The sequence below is a fragment of the Sciurus carolinensis genome, chromosome 16 (genome assembly GCF_902686445.1).
Source record: "Sciurus carolinensis chromosome 16, mSciCar1.2, whole genome shotgun sequence".
In the NCBI taxonomy this organism is placed as follows: domain Eukaryota; kingdom Metazoa; phylum Chordata; class Mammalia; order Rodentia; family Sciuridae; genus Sciurus; species Sciurus carolinensis.
Window position 1 is genome coordinate 44,241,415 of NC_062228.1, and position 17,160 is coordinate 44,258,574.

At 36.7% G+C, this 17,160-nt stretch overlaps 1 protein-coding gene across 4 annotated transcripts in view; it reads left to right on the top strand.

Annotated features, from left to right (window-relative positions):
• Zfp14 (ZFP14 zinc finger protein) overlaps nt 1-17,160 on the top strand; it is a 33,421-nt gene that overhangs the window by 11,618 nt on the left and 4,643 nt on the right. Inside the window, exons 2-4 of one of the 4 annotated variants that reach the window (XM_047527556.1) lie at nt 354-441; nt 3,821-3,947; nt 4,501-4,590. In XM_047527556.1, the coding sequence (XP_047383512.1) occupies nt 433-441; nt 3,821-3,947; nt 4,501-4,590 (226 nt within the window). In that variant the 5' untranslated portion in view covers nt 354-432. Of the gene's footprint in view, nt 1-353; nt 442-2,353; nt 3,948-4,500; nt 4,591-17,160 lie in introns of those variants that run through there. The other 3 variants (XM_047527557.1, XM_047527554.1, XM_047527555.1) reach the window with 3 other exon arrangements.

Genomic DNA, 17,160 nt, shown 5'->3' on the forward strand with positions numbered 1-17,160 from the left:
AAGGAAGTGCAGTCTTATAATGGAAGCAGCTTCCAGGTTCAATCTTGTGAATTTTTTTTTTTTAAGTCTTTCTCTTTAGGAAGTTCTAATCCAATGTTGGGACCAGATTCACATTGCTAACTGGAGATCAGAAATCCTCCTGTAGAAGTATCTGAGCTTTTACACCAAGTCCATCATCATTCATTTGGATTTCTTCAGGGCTCATATTTCTTCAAACTCCCCATACTCTCCTCCAGTTTTGTGTGGGTATGGGGTAGGTCTACTAGTGGGAAACTGTTGATAGTAGGAAAGAAAGAGGGAAAAATGCTCATTTTAAAATAAGTCATTTGGTTTGTTTCTTTTACTTTTTCTAGCTCTGGTTTGTTTGGACTCTGGAGTTTTCCAACAGAGAAATATTGAAAAGAACTGACCAATTCTTGCAGTTCTAAAACCATGGCTCATGTAAGTTAATGTTTCTCTTTCCTTTTTGAAACACCAAATTTCCTTATCATTTCTAGAGGGATCATTCTATATCAACCATATGTATATATTCATTCCTTTTCCTGAACCTTCTGATTTGACAGAACTCCATCCAAGAACCTGCTCCAATTCCTCTCATTCCTGAGAGGACTGGGGACAGAGAACCCATGCCTTTCCTTCTTCACTAGTGTTGATCATCTCCCATCTTCAGAACCTTCTGTCAAGAGCAAAAGTGAAATGCCTTGAGAAAATATAGACATTCTCTGCCAAAAGTCCCTCTTTTAACATTTTCCAATGGAATGACTTTTGATTTTAATACTTAAACTTCAGAAAAAAATATATTTCCCTTAATACAATGATTTTGGTCTAGATTTATATAGAAGAATTTATGTTCCCAATTTGTGGCATATTCAAAAAGTAAGGATGTTTCATTGGAATTTAGCATGTGTACAGAATATACACACAAATATACAGAAAAGCATACAAAGTGTAGAGCTAAATGAATTTTCCTAAGTTGAGTTCATATATGCTTCCAGGTCAAGAAAGGAGTATGACTGGCACCTCAGATGCCCCTCTGTCCGTCACTCCCCATCACCCAGCTCAAGTATAACCACTATCCTGACTTGAAACATAGCAAATTAATTTTGCCTATATTTAAACAGTGTCCAGGAAGAGTCTAGTTATGTTCCACATGTAATTGCTAGACCACAAGAATCACCCACAGAGGTTTTAAAATAAATGAGTCATTAAAGGAGGTATATATATCTGGTGCTGCTGGTGGTAAAGGAGGCATCAGAGCATCAGAGTGAATGTGAGTCATTCCTGCCATTATGTCCTTATTGGAAATGTTTTTACATAGTGCATTGCACATGCTAAGCCCTTGTTTTTTGTTTTTTGTTTTTTTCTATCATAAAATGAGTTCTTAAAAGGTTGGGAAAGGGGCTGGGGTTGTAGCTCAGGGTAGAGTGCTTGCCTAGTACATCTGAGGCCCTGGGTTCAATCCTCAGCACCACATAAAGATAAATAAATAAAATAAAGGTATCATGTCCATCTACAATTTTAAAATATTTTTTAAAAAGGTTGGAAAAGATTGAAGAAAATTGTGGAGAAAGATGCAAAGCAAGTGTGAAACATTAATTTAGTAAAAAAGACAATGAAAATCCTAAAGCCAAAGATCAATCTGTGGCCCTACCACCCTGAACGTGCCCAACCTCCTCTGAAGCCAAAGGTGATGTGTATACTCTGTGTATACAATATTATATTGCCATTTTATATTGGAGGAAAATGTTGTGAAGCTAATTGGAAGGTCAAAATTAACATATAATGTATTCTATAATTTAAAATGATGGAAAAATAGGTACCTGGTTAATAATATTATTAGAACATCTGATTTTTAGGAATGAATTCCTGATAGTGTGTTCCCTTTTTTGAGTGTTCCTTGAAGATATGTGGTTTGATGAAAGAAAAAATTTGTACCTATTTGATTTCTTATGGGAAAAACTAAATTCTCCCACCAGTCTGAGTTTTTAAAGTATATAAGTGGGCTGGGGAGATAGCTCAGTCAGTAGAGTGCTTGCGGTACAAGCACAAGGCCCTGGGTTCGATCCCCAGCACCCAAAAAAAAAAAAAAGAAAAAAACTATATAAGTTAGGATTTAGCATTGACTGATCTCAATTTCTGTATATGTTGAGATCTTTTAGGATTAGATGGGTTGGGTAGTGATGTAATTGAGACCTTACATGGTAGTGCCTAAAATGTCATGTGCTTTTTTTTTTGGTGGTGCTGGGGATTGAACACATGGCAGAGAGCATGATGCTAGGCAAGTGTTCTACCACAGAGCTACGTGTGCTTCGTGTGCTGTCTTGATGTCCTTGTCAAGGCTTCAAAGGTTTAACCATGAGCACTCTGCTCACACCAGATATGCCCGTCTATCAAAGGTCTTCCTTCTCAGCTAGTTCCTCTGTCATCTGCACAAGTTATGCCCCCCACTGTCCTCAACCTAACAGATTTCACCTCCCTGGCTGCCCATGGAATTGTTCAGACAAGCCAGTCACATCCTCCTATGGAACCAGCAAATATCTCATCCTCTTTCAAAGCCTAGCCTCCTCCCATTGTCCCTGTTGTTCTCTTTATTCCTGAATATAACCCCTTGTGGCCCTCCATGATGTATGACATCTTCCCTCAGATGGTGAGTATATATGAATAATAAATAGCTATCAATCTCATGTATCTAGCATCTGCTTGTTTGTCTATCTAGTCCTTTTTTAGGGCAGATCACCCCTCACTGATAGGGTAAATGGATGGTAAATGAAACAGGGCTGCAAATAGAAAGATCAAGAATCATTTCTGATGACCTTCTCCGAGAAAGAATAATACCAGGAACAAAGTCATTGTGTATTTTTATAGGATGTACTGATCTGGAGCAGGATTTCTCAACATTGGAATTATTGACATTTTAAGGCAAGAGAATCCTTTGTTTTAGAGGATTATTCTGTGCATTGTAGGATGTCTTACAGTATTCCTGGTTTTTACCCGTTAGGTGTTAGTAACACTCACATCCTTTCCTCTGAGTTGTGACAACAAAAATTGTCTCCAGATATGACCCGATGTCTTTTGGGAACAAAATTACTCTTTGTTGAAAACCACTGGTCTGTAGTATTTTCTTCACCATATCTTCATGATTCAGTATTCTGTAACTCAGGATCAAAAAAAATGTTCAATGAGGGACGATAGTAAAGAGTAAGCAGATTATTCAAATGCATAAATATCAGATGTTATAGACTTTTGAGATTATACTAAATTCACAAACATAAATTTTAAAAAAGAGAACTAGATATATTCAAAATAAGGACTAATATGTAACAAATTTTGAAAAGTTTTACTTAAGAATTGGTTGGAACAGGGGAAAAAGTTAAAATAAAATCTAACTTTGTGATGAACTTGAGTCTTCTTAGAGATTTTGTAGTACATTTGGGAGAAATTTTGTCAATTTTTTTATAATCATTAAAAAGATAAGAGGGTAGAAGACCTCATATTTCTCTAGAATTTATAGTGGAAGCAGAAGGCTTGTGTGCATTATTTGGTTTGAGATTTTCTTTTGGTTATTTATTCATTTCCAGATGTTTGGATAAAAATTTGAACTTTTCTGCAGCCACAGGAAGTATTCAAGAACGTGTAGACATGCTGCTTTAGGGACGCTCATTTTCTTGCTGTCCCCTACTTATGTCATAAGTTTTCAGCCCTGTGCTATGTACATGCTATGTAGTTCTTACTGTACCATGTAATCATCAGTCTTTTCTCCTTTTCATTTAAAGAATATTTAATCTATTTCCACAAGTAATCCATGAGTTTATTTTTTCAGGGTTCAGTGACATTCAGGGATGTGGCCATAGACTTTTCACAGGAAGAATGGGAATTCCTGGACTCTGCTCAGAGGGACTTGTATAGAGATGTAATGTGGGAAAACTACAGCAACTTCATTTCACTAGGTAAGAGTATTTATCCCTAAGGAAATTAGCTTTCTTTACTATCAATTTCAGGACATATTTTGAGAAACTAGCTAAATTTTTACTCTCTGTTTTCAAAAAGAATGGTTTAGGTTTTGTTAAATTGGAAATGGGCCACTCCATTTAACATCAAATCATTCTCAGCCTGCTGTTTTCTTCACACTTTCTTCAGAGGAGCTGAATTTGAATATGGCAGAAGTATTGCCCAAGCATCTAGATTTCACATTGTATTTGAGCTCAGAGTTCACATAATGGCTTCATGTTCCTTTCTAATCCTCCTGCAGGAAGAATATCCAGATGCAGAACCTCTGAGTTTTTCTAAAAATCAAAGGAGATGTGTGAGAGAGAAAGAGAGAAAGAGAGAGAGAGAGAGAGAGAGAGAGGGAGGAAAAGAGAAATGTTCCTTGCCTTTATGTGTACTTAGGCAATATAAAGTACTGTTTTTATTTATAGTTAACTATAAATTTATATATAACCAAATCTGAACGTAAGAACTTTTAGGTTTATAATTTCACTTGACATTTTTTCTTTTAAGCAGGACCTTCTGTTTCTAAACCAGATATGATTACCTTATTGGATGAAGAAGGGATGGTTGTGAAGGAAGGGTTAAGAAGATCTTGCCCTGGTGAGTAAAAACTTAGCAAACATGGAGAAATCATTACTGCAGGTAATATCTAAACTGGTGAGGCTGATGGCACACTCTTGAAAACTTGTTGGGCATCTCTTTAAAAGCTCACAGTCTGTGAGGGAAATGCTTGAGACCTGAACCTAAGATCTTTATAAAGCAACTTTGTATTGACCTTGATTACACTATTCCTAATCTCCCTTATTTCCCTCCCACTTCAAAGAGAAGAGCTGTTCTCAGTAGGGAAAAAAAGAAAAAAAAATCAAACCGATAATACATATAAGGGCAGAAATCAACAAAATGGAAAAAGCATAGAAGTTTAATAAAGCCAAAAGTTGATTTCTTGAGAAGTTCAACAAAGATAGTAAATACCTGGAGAACATAAATTAGGAATGAAAAAGGGGTTTTCACTTCATATCTTATAACCATTAAGAGAATAAGAACAGCCATGACTCATGCCTGTTATCCCAGCAGCTCAGGAGGCTGAGGCAGGAGAATCATGAGTTCAAAGCCAGCCTCAGCAACTTAGCAAGGTCATAAGCAACTTAGCAAGACCCTGTCTCTAAATAAAATATCGAAAGGACTGGGAATGTGGCTCAGTGATTAAGTGCCCCTGGTTCAATCCCTGGTACCAAAAAAAGATAAATCCCTGAATAACTTATAACTTTACGCCAGTAAATTTCAGAGCTTAAATGAAATGGAAAAATTCCTTGAAAAATACAGCTTACCAGAACTGACACATCATAAAAAAGAAAACAAATAGCCTTATGTCTATTTAAAGTAATTGAATTTGTTGTCAGAATTCCTTTCACAAAGAGAATGCCAGACCCAGATGACTTTACTAGTACATTCAATTAAATATTTAAGAAAGAAATAACAGCACCGTTATATAAATATCTTCAGAAAAGAAACACCTCTCAATTCACTTTGAGACCAACATAATTCTTAATAACTTGACAAAAAATTACTTAAAAATCTGTAAACCCATATTCTTTTTTAAAATTTTTTTAGTTGTAGATGGACATAACACTTTTATTTTATTTATTCATTTTTATGTAGTGCTGAGAATGGAACCCAGTGCCTCATGCATGCCAGGCAAGCACAACCCCAGCCCTGTAAACTCATATTCTTAAAGTCCATAGGTGTAAAATTCTTAACAAAAATATTAGCAAATCAAATCCAGAAATATATAAAAATGTTGATCAAGTGGACCTTATCCCTACTTAATTAAGGCAACTTGGTTTTTAGCATTCAGAAGTTGATCAGTATAATTCACCATTTTAAAAGGAAAAGCGAGAGATCATATGATCATCTCTATAAATGTAAATATCCCATGTGATAGAATTCAACATCCATATCTGGTAAAAACTCTCAGCAATCTAGAAATTAAAGGGAACTTCCTTAACTTGATAAAGAGTATCTGCTAAGAAAAATACTACTTTATAAACTTCAAGATACTTGGTTGAAGAATTTCTATCTAGGATTGGAAATAAGGCAAGGATACCCACTCCTCCCACATCTATTTAAAATTAAATTGAAAATTCCAGCCAATGCAATAAAATAAGAAAGTTAAAAGATACAAAAGTAAAGAAGGTCAGGTCTGTATTTGGAGATGGCACAATTGTATACATGGAGAATCCTAAGGAATCAGAAGAACAACTGTTCAAAGAATTAAGTGAAGATTATAGTAACATCACAGGGTTCAAGGTTAATATAAAAAAAATCAAATGTGTTTTATATATTAGGAGCAACAAAACATATTAGAAAATCTAATAACTCAATCTATGATAGCATCAAAATCCATATAATGCTAATGAATAACTTTGATAAGATGTGCAAGACCTCTGCACTGAAAACCATGCAACACTGCTAAGAAGAATTAAAGAAGTCCTAAATAAATGGAGAGATACCATTTTTGGAACTCAGCCTTGTAAAACTCAATTTTATTGATTTAATACAATTTTAACTGTAATCCTAGCAGGCTTCTTTTGGGTAGAAATTAACAAACCAATTCTGTTTTCATGATACTAGGGATCAAACTCAGGGCTGCTGTACCACTGAGCTACATCCTCAACCCTTTTTATTTCTTATTTCTTGAGACAGGGTTTGGCTATATTGCCCAGCCTAGGCTTGAACTTGTGATCCTCCTGTTTTAGCTTCCTGAGTTGCTGGGATTACAGGTGTGTGCCACCTCAGTAGTCAACCAGGTGATTCTAAACATATTTAGAAATACGAAGGACCTAGCATGTCCAAAAGTAATTTAGAAAGTAGGAGGAACTTATTATAGAACTTAAATGATATGACTTTGAGATACTCCAAGATTTATTATAAAACTACAATAATCAAGACCTTGTACTGTTGCCATAAGGATAACCAACAAAACAGGAACCCTAGAAATAGACCTCTGCCCCTGACACATGCACACTTAACAGGTTCATTTATTTTTTGGGAAAGATGTAAAATATTCTAATGGAGAATGGAAAGATTTTTTTAATAAAGTATTAAGTGCTGAAGTAATTTGGAGGAAAAAACCTCTTGACCATCACCTCATACCAAAATTAATTTGACTTTTAGAGAAAAATATAGGACTATAATTTGAGAGTGCCAGATTCTCACTTGGAAGTAGTTATAGGATGGTTAGGTGAAAACAATAAACATAAAAATCAAAAATTGGTACCTGAGTGTGGTGGTGCATACCTGTAGTTCCAGCTGTTCAGGAGTATAAGGCATGAGGATCCCATGAGCTCAGGAATTTGAGAGCAGCCTGGGCAACATAGTGAGACCTTGTCTCAGAAACAAATAAAAAGATTAGACTAAATTAGATTAAGTCAGACTTAATCCAAATTAAAAACTTTGTATCATCAGAATATACTATAAGAAGAAGAAAGATAAGCCACAGACTGGAAGAAAATAGTAAAACACATCTAACACAGGATCAGTATCTTGCATATGTAATAGTATATATACTGCAGTTCTATTCTAAATTGATAAACAGACTGACTAAAGATGGATGAAATATACCATACTATAGAATAATACTCAGTAACAAAAAGGAATACTCTTAATACGTGCACCAACTTGTGTGAACCTCATGGATGTTATGTTGAGTGGAAAAAAAATCATTCAAAAAATTCAGGACTCCTCTTATGTAGTATTTGTGAAATAAATGTATTTATAGAGATGGAAAACAGATTAGTGGTTACCAGGGGTTAAGAACTGAGGTAGAGTAATGGTTAGGGGCATTAAGGGTAGTTCAAGGGAGTCTTGTGGTTATGGTACAGTCATATATCTTGATTGTTGAGGTGATTATACAAGGCTACATGTGATATAATTGCATAGAACTGTACATGTACACACACATGAATGTATACATAACTGCTGAAATCTAAATAAGCTCTGTGGATTATACCAGTGTTAATTTCTTGTTTGGAATATTGTACTATAGTTGTGTAAAATGTTAATATTGAGAGAGGCTGGGTGAAGGGTACATGGAACTTTTCTTTACATTTCTGTGCAACTTCCTGTGAATCTACAATTTTTTCAAAACAAAAAGTAAAAAAAAAAGAAAAAGGTGCTGTTGAGGAGGATGGGCAAAAGATTTGACAATGAGGGGCTACTCTTTTTTTTCATGAACATGTGACTACAATGTCATCTGTTTCTAAATTTGTATTGGTTATCTCATGCTGTCATAACAAAATATAGACTGGGTGACTTAAACAAGTCTCTATAACTTGTCTCACAATTGTAGAGGCAAGAAGTATGAGACCAGGTTACCAATATGGTCCAGTTCTAGAGAGAGAGGGGCCTTTCCTGGCCCATAGGAATGGCTATCTTCTTGTTATTTCTTCTCGTGACTTAGAAAGAGCAAGCTCTGGCCTCTTCCTCTGTGTGTGTGTGTGTGTGTGTATATATATATATATATATATATACACACATGTATATATATATATATATACACACATATATATATTTAGTGCTAGGGAAACCCAGACCTCATGCATGCTAGTCGAGTACTCTACCACTGAGCTAGATCTCTAGCTCTTTCTCTTTTTTTAAGTACACTGGTGTCTCTATGTGGGCCCCACCCTTATGTCTTCATCTAAACCCAATTACCTCCCAAGTACCCTCCAAATTGTATCACATTGATGTTTAGGGTTTTAACATGAAATTGGGGGAGGGGAGAGGGACACAAACTTTCATCCTATAACAGGTTCTATGAAATTTACATGCTTACCAATTTATTTTATTCTAATACACACACTTGCACAAACATATTTGAGTTTCAGTATAACAGCACCAACATTAATATTAGTATGTTTCTGAAGAAAGTTTAATGTTTTTGTTCAGATTTTGTCATTAATATCATACTGTTTTAATTTCTGAAACTTTAAATTGTACTGGTAATAATTCTTAGGATATTCTTTTCTCATTTCTTTTTTTCCAGATTTCTGATGGTTATTTGTTTTTCCATACGAATTTTGAACTAATGTGTGTAGTTCTAGGGAAAATAAAGTTCATGGTATTATTATTTGGATTATTTTTCCTATCTTTGCACAATATTTATTTGTTCTCCCAGCAAGATTTTGTTCTGAGGGGCATTAAATAAAGAAATCAATTGTTATATGAGGCCTAGCATGCCGAAGGACCGCAGTTCAAATCCCCTGCCGGGCTGGGGAGATAGCTCAGTTGGTAAAGTGCTTGCCTTGCAAGCACAGGGCCCTGGGTTTGATCCCCAGCACCAAAAAAAAAAAAAAAAGAATGGCAAATCCCCTGCCGGGAAAATGGGGGGGAGGCGGGAAAAAAAAAAAAAAAAAAAAAAACTACGAAAAAATTGTTATATGAGTGTATTATTCTGATAAAATAGGAGTTTTATAGTTTTAGGAGAAAATAAATTGTTATTCCTCCTCATAGAACATCAGTAAAAATATAATCCAGTTTATTTGCCATCTCTTATACTTCTGGGGTCTCTTGGGGGAGATCCATTTGTCCCATTTCATCTGAAAGTACATCACCCAAAGCAGTGGCAGCCCTTCCTCTAGCAGGTCCAAAAGTATTAGAGCATAGGTGACCACATAGCCTGACCTCTGTAGCTGTCCTGGTGAGACACCCTCCAGACCCTGTATCATGGAGTCAGCTGGTGATGCCCTAATAAATAAGGACTGGGCCATTTAATTTCAATTAAAGCTGACCTGGATTTAAGGGGTCAATTACCCAAGTGTATCAATGGTAGTTGTATCTTTGGACGTAGAACACCCCAAACAATAATTTCTCACCAGTCCTTTTTAAATATACTTAAAAGCTAATAACATAATTGTATTCAAAATATGTTACTCCTTAATTCAAATCATTGTAGTAGTATTATATATTTCATCAAGTAACATGGTGACTAAAGAAAGTCATTGCTAGTTGATTTTTGGAAGGAAGAATGTACAGACAAAGAGAAAAAATTCTTTCAAATTCATAATAAAATACTTTAGAACAAAAATAAAGAGATAGAATATGGTTGACTTAGGGGAGAGGCACTTTACATCTATTTTTAAAAATAGATTTCATTTTTTACAGCAGTTTTAGGTTCACGATAAAATTGAATAGAAGGCACAGAGATTTCCCAAATACCTCCTGAGAACTGCATTCTTTTTTTTTTTTATAAATTGATTTCATGGGAATTGACATCTTTCGTGATTAGATTTTTTAAAATACTTTTAAAGTCTAATTTATTAATGAATATAAAGTTTATGTCATTATTTACCCTGCTTGGTGACTAGTTCTAGCAGTGTTAACAAAGGCATATAGTTGTGGAACTATCACCACAATAAAGTTTCAGAATGATTCCAGAGTTTCTTTATGACCCCTGTGTTTGTTTCCTAAGTCTAACTTTTGAGCTAAGAAATGCATTTTTATCATGTTAATGAAATAACCATATATTCCTTTAAAATTTTTTTTTAGTACTCTTTATTTATTTGGTCCTGGGAATTCAACCAAGGGCACTTTACCCTTGAGCTACATCCACAGCCCTTTTTATTTTATTTTATTTTTTTTTTAATTTTTTTATTTTTCGGGTGCTGAGGATCAAATCCAGGGCCTTGTGCTTACAAGGCAAGCACTCTACCGACTGAGCTATCTCCCCAACCCCCTTTTTATTTTTTGAGATAGGGTCTCGCTAGGTTGGTTATAGCCTCACTAAGTTGTGAGCATTCCTTTGAACTTGCTATCCTCCTGCCTCAGCCTCCAGAGCCAGTGGGATTACAGATGAGCACCTAGCTAGTGCTTTTTAAACATAAAGAATTACTACTGGCTGTTCGGTGCGGTCACCATGGAGACGAGCCCATCCACCCCTGTCACGCTGACAGCTTATACCCCCCATAGGTGGGGCGCTTCTGCTGGGGGCCTCCAGCCTGAGTGGTCGCTGCTGGGCTGGCTCTCTGTGGCTGTTCAAGGACCCATGTGCTGCCCCCAACGAAGGTTTCTGCTCCGCTGGAGTCCAGACGGAGGCCGGAGTGGCCGACCTCACTTGGGTGGGGGACAGAGGTATCCTGGTGGCTTCTGATTCAGGTGCTGTTGAGTTGTGGGAACTGGATGAGAATGAGACACTTATTGTCAGCAAGTTCTGCAAGTATGAGCATGATGACATTGTGTCTACAGTCAGTGTCCTCAGCTCTGGCACCCAAGCTGTCAGTGGTAGCAAAGACTTCTGCATCAAGATTTGGGACCTTGCTCAGCAGATGGTATTGAATTCATATCAAGCTCATGCTGGACAGGTCACCTGTGTTGCTGCCTCGCCCCACAAGGACTCCATGTTTCTTTCCTGCAGTGAGGATAATAGAATTTTACTGTGGGATACCCGCTATCCCAAGCCAGCATCACAGATCGGCTGCAATGCCTCTGGCTACCTTCCTACCTCCCTGGCTTGGCATCCTCAACAAAGTGAAGTCTTTGTCTTTGGTGATGAGAATGGAACTGTTTCACTTGTGAACACCAAGAATGCAAGCTGTGCCCTCAGCTCAGCTGTGCACTCCCAGTGTGTCACTAGGCTGGTGTTCTCCGCACACAGTGTTCCTTTCCTGGCCTCTCTCAGTGTAGACTGCTCACTTGCTGTTCTGGACTCGAGCCTTTCTGAGGTGTTTAGAAGCTGAACCCATAGAGATTTTGTGAGAGATGCTACTTGGTCTCTGCTCAATCACTCCCTCCTCACCACAGTGGGCTGGGACCATCAGGTTATTGACCATATTGTGCCCACAGAACCTCTCCCAGCCCCCTGGACCTGAGAGTGTTGCTGAGTAGATTGGATTTAAGAAAGAAAATAAACCCCTCATGAGAATCCACTCCTTTGCCCCTGACCCCTCAATTTTTGAGACAACAGTGGAGCCTTGGACTTTGATACACTAGATCTGTGCAGTTAATAGACATTGTTTCTCAGTGTGAGGCTAAATTTTGGTATCCTGTAGTTACAGGGAGGAAAAACTTTCTCGAAAATGGATATGTGTGTGTACCTCACTGTACATGAAGATCTGTACAGGAAAACCAAAAAGAATTGTCCTCCATCTTCCTCAAGCACCTTGCTCTCTCCCCAAAAATTGACAAAAAGGTTTTATGCTTCCCATGTAGTTTTCTACAAAGAATTGGCCATGTCTGAATGGGGTATGGGATGTAGGCATCCCTGGGTTCTTGGAAGAAACTCTTCAGCTACTCATAAAGATGGTTACAACTTTTAATTTTTCAAATGTAGCTTGATTTACCATTATCATAGGAAATGCTTCCATTAACAAAAATCCAGCCCAGCTACTTTGACAAAGAGGTAGGATACACTAACCACAGTTTTGCACAGTTCCTTGCCATTAAACTGAATCGAAATCCATTTTTTCTGGCTGAATAAAAAGTTTGGCTAGTGCCTGACCCCTAAGGCTTCGTATGTACGAAAGATAACTTTTTTTCTGGCATAGCTTCACAGAGCAAAGTTTAGGGGTGGTGAGAGCTTAAAGCATTTCAGTGAAGTTAGAAAACTGACACAGACTATTAACAGAAATATTTGTCACTTTTGCTACCCCAAAATAGCCTGAGAACTGACCCCTGTCTCTGGGCCCTTTCTCTGGATATAGGGTGTCCGCTGTATTTATAGACTCCTAAGATTTTGAAATCCAGAATCAGGGAGAGAATTAGAATACTGATTGGTGAAATGAAGAGTTTAGGTATTGTTAAAAAAAATTACTACTGAATTAATGTCAGATATCTTTCCAGTGCTAATGGAAATTATCATGATTTTTTGTTTTAAAAGTAATTAATATGACAAAATTATTATAGTACATTTCCTAGAATTGAACTACCCCTGCATTTCTAGAATAAGCCAACTTAGTTAGGATAAACTTACTTTCAGTGTGCCATAGGAAATTTTTTTTTTTTTTTGTACCAGAGATTGAACACAAGGGCACTTAATCACTGAACCATATTCCCAGCCCTTTTTATTTTTTATTTTGAGACAGGGTCTCACTAGGGTGCTTATGACCTCACTAAGTTGCTGAGGCTGGCTTTGAGCCTGCAAGCCTAGAAATTTGATATGTTTTGGGGGGGACTTTCATAAGTGATTTTGGCATATAGCTTTCCTTTATTAGGATATGACTCCATTTTTATACTCACTTAGAAATAATTTGGAATTATTATAGATCCTCATGACTTTCTCAACACTTTCTTAGAAAAATTACCCTTTATTGACACAGTAGTCCTTTATGATTTTCAAAATATTATGTTTTGTTAGTTATTTGCTAATATCAAAAACTGAAGGGTTTGCAACGTTACCCTACTTGTAAGCTAACAAGCCATGGTGTCAAGATGCTGGCATAAGACACAGGGCTTCTGAGTCAAAGACAGCAAGCAATATGAGCATCAGCGTATTCATGTACTCTTTTCCTGCAGGTCCCATGAGGGAGATGTAGAGGGTCTAGATAAATCTTGAGCATATAATAATAAGCTACATTATAGGAGAGGAACCCTGAGCTTAGCAAACCCAAATTCTGCCGGGTGCCATAGTTCAGGCCTGTAATCCCAGAGGCTGAGGAGCCTGAGGTAGGAGGATTGCCAGTTCAAAGCCAGCCTCAGCAACTTAGGGAAGCCCTAAGCAACTTGTTGAGACCCTATCTCTAAATAAAATATAAAAAGGGCTGGGGATGTGACTCACTGGTTAAGTGCCCCAGCTTTAAACCCCAGTGCAAAAAAAAACAAAACCAAAAAAGAGAGAGAGAACCCAAATTCTTTCATTATGGACAATAAATATGGATGACCTTTGCCCTGAGGGAAACATTACCTTTTTTATACTGAATAAGTAAGCAGACCTGTCTATTGCTCTGACAGATACACTGTTTCTGTCTGCATACATGGCTGTTATACAAACATTGTTGTAAAGATAGCTGGAACAAAGGTAGTCAGTGCTTCTGCTTACAAAACATATTTCAAAACATGTGAGAGTGTGGTAGTGGTGGCTCATGTGACTTGGGAGGCTAGGCAGGAGCATTACAAGTTCAAGGCCAGCCTCAGCAACTTAGCAAGACCCTGTCTCAAAAAATGAGAAAAAGGGGTGGCTGGGGATGTGACTCAGTGGCTGAGCACCCTGAATTCAATCCCCAGTGCCAAAACCAAAAACAAACAAACAAAAAAAAAAAAAAAAAAAACATGTGTGAGACCCATGTTGAATTGTGTTTTTTTATTTTTATTTATTTGTTTATTTTTGCAGTACTGGGGATTGAACCCAGGACCTTGTACTTATGAGGCAAGTACTCTACCAACTGGGCTATATCCCCAGCCCCTGAATTGTGCTTTTTTTTTGTTGTTGTTGTTGTAGATGAACACAATACCTTTTTTTTTTTTTAATTTATTTTTATGTGGTGCTGAACATGGAACCCAGTGCCCTACACATGCCAGGCCAGCACTCCACCACTAAGCCACAACCCCAGCCCCACACAATACCTTTATTTTATTTATTTATATGCGGTGCCGAGGATCAAACCCAGTGCCCCACGCTTGCGAGGCAAGCTCTCTACCACTGAGCCACAACCCCAGCCCCTGGAGTTGTCTTTGAATAATACCTAGTTGCCATTTTTTATTTTGTTTGAGTGCTTTCCTTTTTATCTTATTTTTTTATTATCTTAGCTAATCGTTAATATACCCCATTGAATTTTTTAAATAATCCCGTTTTTTTTTTTTTAATTTTGTATATTGGTTTCATTCTTTCTCTGTTTCTTAATGAATGAAATTCTGCTTTTATTTTAATTTATTCCCTCCTTCTGGGTTCTTCAGCATACTTTGTTCTTTGTTTACTTTTGAGTGGGACACTCATACCCTTTTTTTCATTTCTATGTGCTCTAAGAATTTAAATGTATCTAAATTTTCTTCTAAGCTTTTAGATTTCACAGTTTGTAATGTGGTTCAGTATTTTCTAAAAAATTTATGGTTTTCATTATTTAATAAGTTTTAAAAATTTGAAGTGAATATTTTATTGTCTTACAATTTGTTTTTTCCACCTAGTTTGTTTCATAGTAATAGACTATTATTTTAATCATTTCAGCAATTTAGTACATTTACTGTGGGTAGTCAGAGAAAAGTGTTTTCCTACCTCTCCTTCTCATCTCACTTCATCTCTCTTCATATTTCATTAAACATTTAGATTTTCCTCATGTGGCCATCTCATCTGGATCAGTATCTTTGAGCCAACATAGGCTTTATTTTTACTTTCTTGCACTCAGGTAATGCTAGATCCCCTTCCATTTTTGACAGTCATTCTGCTGTACTGATATTTATCATATCCTTTGCTCAGGATTTAATATGCCTTTCAACATTAGCATGATTGAAAAATATTTAAGATACTTTTGCTGTGACTATATGAGAATGGAAAGCATCACACTTGGGAAGCATACGAAGGAGTAAAAGTTTAAACAGCCAAGCGTGGTGGCACATGCCTGTAATCCCAGCCCTCAGGAGGCTGAGGCAAGAGGATTCTGAGTCAAAGCCAGCCTCAGCAATTTAGTGAGGCCCTAAGCAATTCAGCAAGATCCTGTCTCAAAATATAAAAAAAGGTCTGGAGATTGCTCAGTGGTTAAACACCCCTGAGTTTAATCCTAGTACAAAAAAAAAAATAAGTTTGTACAAATATAGAATTGATAAGTAATAGTATAAACTCTAGTGGAGATATCTAGTGCATATTATTGTATTATTATAATAAGATTAGAATTAGATATACATAGTCATGAATGTTACATGATTATGGGAATTCAATTAATAACATTCTGCCTCTGGTAGAATATTAGAGGTCAGAAAATAAGAAATAACAAATAAGGAAATTAACACACATTATTTCAAAATTGAGAGGAGTGTTACAAAGATGAGCAAGGATGTTTGGAGCTAGACCATAAACTACATAGACTTAAATGGCATCATCAAGAATAGCCTTTCTGAAGGATTGATTTTAGATTTGAGACTTGAAAAGAAGCCAACCAGGCAAAGTCAGAGGATGCTTTAAAGGAAGTGTAGCCTGTGAAAAGTTCTATTTAATAGGAATAGTTGACATCTTGAGAATGGAAAGAGACTATAGTATTAATCATATGAACTGAGAAAGTAAATGGGAATAGGCATTTTGTTGCTAAACAGTAGCCTTATTATTTATACTGTGGTATTTATATTTTATTCTAATGATAAAGAGAAAGCATTGGAAACATTTATGGAGAGAGATTCACATTTATTGATCAGCATCAGAAAAATTGCTTAGGGAAACAAAACAAAACCTATAGGTTTTAGACCTGTAGATTTTGATTTCAGTCAGTTAAAAATACTTCTTTATAACTTAAATAAGTCTCTAGGTGATTCTTATCCACACTTAAATCAGGGCTCCACTGATTCGTCTTCTTTCCTTAATCACTAGCCACACCTCCATTCCTGTACTCTGTTCTCTTGTGTTTCCTTGCCTTTTGTCAAAATGTATGAGAATTCAATCTGTTCCATGATATACATTCACTTAGTAGTGATCAGAAATAATAGCAGTATCATGTAGAACATAGTTCACACGTAATTTTCCCACTTAAGTGGGGACACATATGTAGAGATTTAGATAGAAAATTCAGCATGAAATGCAAAAGCCTTATACTTGGTGCTTTATTGTCAGGAGCCTTTTCATCTCTGTTTTAAGAAAGATAAGTGTATGAATCCAGAACTTCCCTCCCAGATGGGTATGCTATCAACCTTGCATGGCCCCTAGCTACAGTCAGCCTTCTTTTCTTTCTTTCTCTCTCTCTTTCTTTCTTTATTCCTTTCCTTTCCTTCCTTTCTTTTCTTTCTTTCTTTCTTTTATTTCCCTCCCTTCCTTCCTTCCTTCCTTCCTTCCCTCTCTCCCTCCTTCCTCCCTCCTTCCTTCCTTCTTCCTCCTCACTATACTGCCCAGGTTGGCCTCGAAGGAGCTGGGACTATAAGCACATACTACAGTGCCCAACTCAGGGCTTTATTTTTACATGCAGTTCCTTAGCACTTGAAATCCAGAGTTTCTGCTTTTTTTACATTCTAATATTCATAAAGTGAGCTTTAGCCATATGATCT